Below are 4,756 nucleotides of genomic sequence, written 5' to 3' on the forward strand. Positions count from 1 at the left end.
ATTTCACATTTTACTTGTGAGCAACGGCACATTTAAATCTTACAAATATAGTTATTTGGCTTATATCGTGATAGATATCGTTATCGCCTGAAATGAAAAAAACATATCGTGATATGAAAAAATCTCATATCGCCCAGCTCTAGTAGAAGCACATTTAAGTGCAAACTGTTCGACAAACAAAAGAATATGAAATAAGATAACAACAAAACTGATCAACCTCAGTCTGTATGTCTGGGTGGTGGTGGTTAGTAATACTGGGTTACCACCTGTAGAAGTTCTTTGATGACCGTGCAGTGGTTGGCTGCACTAAGGGTGGGCAGGAGTTCAAGTACAGAAAGCTGGTCACTGCCATGAATGGCAGAATGGACTGGAGGACCAATAGCAATGCTCTGTACAAGAAGGGGATGAGTAAACTCTACTTTCTAAGGAAGCTCAGATCCTTTAATGTGTGCAGCAAGATGCTGGAGATCTTCTACTAGTCTGTGGTTGTAACTCCCATCTACTTTGCTGCTTTCTGCTGGGGGGAGCAGCATCAGTGCCAGAGATGCCATCGTTTAAGTAACTGAGGGCCAGCACGTAACTGAAGATTTAGTGTACATATTATTTATTACTACTCTTTTGAAAATTCTCAAAAGTCTTATTTTTATTTTACTTCTCTATATGTAAATTTTTGGACTCTCTCATAACATCATTATGTGCTTTAACAAGAAAGAAAGAACCCACCTTCTGACAAAAATGGGGTGAAACATAAATCCAACAGCAGTAAACAGAAATCAGTATTCAGTCTGCTTTAAAAGCCAAATAATGCTCATACGAGTTTCAGAAATGAGTAATTTTGGAAAGCTCCTGATGTGAAGGTGCAGTTTGGTCCACTGCAAAGGCCTGATCTCCTTTATGTTTTAATCAGGACCTTGGGACAGCTAGGAGCATCTGCTCAGCAGACCTCATTGATCTAGTTGGAGTGAGCAAAGTTAAAAGATCAGAGACGTAAACAAGTGCCAACCCATGTAATGGCTTAAAAACAAACAAGAAAATCTTCAAATCAATTCTAAAACTCAGCAGGAGGCAGATCTAAGGAAGCCAACACGAGTGATATCTGGTCTTGCTCGCATGAGCCAGTTTAACAGCTGAGCAGCTGCAGTCGGCCAAGCAGTGACAGACTGAATAAAGACGCAACAGTCGAGACAAACTGAGGCCATGGATGCCCTCTGAAGCAGAGCAAAGAAGCTCGTTTTAACAACAGCACGGATCCGTTTATCAAACGCAAAAAGTGCCGTGCAGACCACTCCCAGGTTCCTCACACAGAGTTTTATAGATCCTTAAAGGCCTGAAGCAGTGGAAAAAAACTGAACATGTGAAACTAGTGGTCGAGCAAAAGCTTAGCAGAAAAACGTTAACTGAGGTCACAAATCGAGTGATTATTTTCTCATAGACCTCAATAAATCTGACTACTTTTCACAACCACAGGAGTCGCCCCTTGCTAACGATGAGATAAACACAAATTGAAATGGCAGTTTAGCTACAATTAATCTTATCCGTATTTATTAATGTGGTAGAAAACACAGGGAACCGCTCTGGAACTAAACCCAGAGATACAATTTGTTATTTTATCTCTCTTGTTAGCACAATAATTGTCTTAAAGTGTGAAAATTGGGAGCAATGCAATGTCTCAAACATGAGGAACTAACATTTACAGTATGTCGCTCATGTGATGAACTGGAGGGAACCTGGAAACTTCCTGGATTTTATTATAAACAAGCTTTAAAAACATTTGACGCTGATCCTTCTCTCTGTAGCAGTATGAATGAGGACAACACTCACCTCGATGAGTTTGCGTTCATAGCTAGCAGCCAGCTCCTCAATGTCGCCCATGAACTTATTCTGTGGAATTGGAGTCTGCTCTTCGCTTGACCGCAACACGGACAGGGCTGCAGCAGACAGAGAAAGAGAGAGAAGGAGCATTGACAAAGATGAAAAGATACTGAGACATGTCCAAAGGACACGCTGTGGTGAAAAACTCATATTACAGAGTCATCTTCTGTGGTGAGCTTTGACACTGGCAGCTGTTCCATGTCTTGTTTTGAACAACGCAACCATGCAAACACAATGAATCTCAATTTTGAATGCGATATGAGTATAACAATATAGTCTGCTTGAAAAGACAACAACACGTCCACAGAGTATGCACTCTCTTAGAGTATGCATATATACTTCCTTTCATGTCCACATTTTTCTTTCTCAGAAATCTTCTTACTGTTCTGTCAAAATGATAAACTCCCCTTCTCTCACCATTGCCTGTTCTACTCCGACTTCCTCTTCAGATAGAGTTTATTGTTTCTTTGCACTACTGTAGCTTGCTAACTTGCTAAAGTCATCCCAGCAGAGCCTGAAGCGGCGCTTCTGAGCCTATTAACGCCAACTAATCCAGTTCCCTCAGCAAAGAACGGCAGAACACGCTAAAGTCAGAGCACTGAATCTTTTCTTTTTTCCAGAAGGTGGGTGTAAGATGGATTGTTTTTTCACCTCAGCAAAAGCAAATGAACAGTGTTATTTCACTGTCACCACACATAACAAACACAGAGACTAATAGACTGAGGCTAGAAGGAGGGAGAGACAGGGAGAGAGACATGAGCCAAGACAAATAAAAGAGGTTGAAAATAAATTACACAGGAACATATTCAGCATGTCCAAAGGCCCGACAGAGCTCAAATAAACTCGTGGCAATGGCTCTTTAGGGGGAGGTTTTAGAAAATCTAAAGCTAGACTGTAATTATAGAGAGAACCTCCAGCAAGTGTCTGAACGTCTAGACAGAGTGAGACAGGTATTGATGAAGGAGCTTCCTGTGGTTCCAAACAAAGGTACCGTAGGGAGAACAGCTGCTGAGAATCACAGGCAGTACAAGTTCACAAATAAGAGGAGTAAAGTTATCCAAGTGGACTGCTGGTACACACACATAGCTGTTCACAATCACATACTGTAAACATATGTATGTTATTCTCTGGAGCAATAGTTCTCCAGGTTTTTTAAAGGTATTTCTTTGTTTTCCTTTGGACATTGGCTGCTTTTTTCATTGATTTCCAGTCCAGTCCTTGTACCTGACCATTTTTACAGAAATGCCTTTCACAAAATAAGCTTGTAGCTAAAAAAGCTTAAACACTAGAGCCTATGAACACAAAAAAGTACCATCAGCTGAGTGACAATGATCCCAAACACACTTGCAATGCAATAAAAGCAAATAAAAACCTGGATAGAAAAACATGTTTGTGTAATGTATGTATGGTATGTATGGCAGCCTTAACCCAATTTTGGGATGAATAAAGTATGATCAATCAATCAAAAACTGTTCACTTGTATACCATGTTTCTATGTATGTTGCCAAAAGTTTCAATAAATCACTGCAGCTCTCTGCCAAGTGCAGTGATTACTTTGCCCAGCAATGTCTGGCAGAAATCACCATTTGTAATAATGTAACACTTTAACAAACAAGTCATCTGCAAAAAAGAAATCAAGGAATTGTGAGGTGGCCTTTAACGAGGAGAAACAGGAATAAGGATGGGAAAATATCTTCTCCATATTCTCCATATTTTGGATTTTCATTAAACGTTTCCAACAGCAGTTTACACCCAATATTAGTACATACAAGTGAACATATACAACAAACAAACAATTATGTGCAAGTAAATATCAGCAAAAAAATAAAAAATAATCTTTTTTTTTCTATTTTTTAAGTCCCCTGAGCTGGGACCATTCTCATTGTAGAGTCACCGCATAAAACCAGTGAACACCTTTTATAACAAAAAGCAACCTGTGACATTTTTAATGAGGTTTGTGAGTCCACTTAAAGAGTCACTCAGAGCTTCAAACCGGTGGTGTCTAGCCTCCTGCTGCTGTCTCGTAACAGCTCCAGTTTTAGATAAAACATTCATGGCTGCAGAGCTGCACATTTTAAATTATCAAGGTAAATTTTATAAAAGGCCAAAGTGTTTAATTAACTTATTTTCTGAGTAACATTTAAAAAGCCTAAAGGGATTCAAAGGAAAGCATAAGCACCCCACGGACAAAATCTTCATATTTCTCTTATATAAAGATGTATGTACGCATGCAACAACAGAAACACCTCAGGAGCCTGACAGAAGCACATCATCACAGCTCCAACAAAGCGGCAGCGGCAAAGCAATCCCCCAGCTTATCTCTGGCCCGCCAACAGCACTGTACTGTATACAACAGTCAGCAGCCTAATAGCCTAGAAAGCTACAGTACACTGATATACACGGAGATAGAGAGAATGAAAATGTATAAATACTATAAAAAATACTGAAAGACATATTTCCCCAGAGAGGAATCCAAGATGCGCGCACACACACACACACACACACAAAATCAAGCATAAAGAGGCAAACACACACACACACAGAAAAATGCACATACATAGAGGACTGCTGACGGTGGAGCTTGCCATACCAATTTAACTCAGCTCTGAAGGGGTTTTTCCCCTTAAGTTGGATTTCTGTTACCTGTCACACTGATACGCTCTTAATAATGAAAATACAAGGAGTGTGTGGGCAGACGACAGAGGAGAGATAGTGAGAGGGGATTAGGAGGGAGGGCACACACAGATGTTCCTGACTCTAGGAAATTGAGCAGACAGCTGGTTTGGAATAACAAAACTAACTGAGCAACCGACCAAGCAGCTGTGTGTGTGTGTGTGTGTGTGTGTGTGTGTGTGTGTGTGTGTGTGTGTGTGTGTGTGTGTGT

At 40.3% G+C, this 4,756-nt stretch overlaps 1 protein-coding gene across 2 annotated transcripts in view; it reads right to left on the minus strand.

The window, feature by feature from the left end:
- LOC102201365 (sorting nexin-29-like) overlaps nt 1-1,923 on the minus strand; it is a 68,314-nt gene extending 66,391 nt beyond the window's left edge. For both annotated transcript variants that reach the window (XM_005721759.1, XM_005721758.1), the window contains exon 1: nt 1,822-1,923. In XM_005721759.1, coding sequence (XP_005721816.1) covers nt 1,822-1,872 — 51 coding nt within the window. In that variant the 5' untranslated portion in view covers nt 1,873-1,923. The remainder of the gene's footprint in view (nt 1-1,821) is intronic.
- Nucleotides 1,924-4,756: the final 2,833 nt, after the last annotated feature.

Source organism: Pundamilia nyererei, unplaced genomic scaffold (assembly GCF_000239375.1).
Source record: "Pundamilia nyererei isolate P.nyererei 1_Seehausen unplaced genomic scaffold, PunNye1.0 scaffold00005, whole genome shotgun sequence".
Lineage (NCBI taxonomy): Eukaryota > Metazoa > Chordata > Actinopteri > Cichliformes > Cichlidae > Pundamilia > Pundamilia nyererei.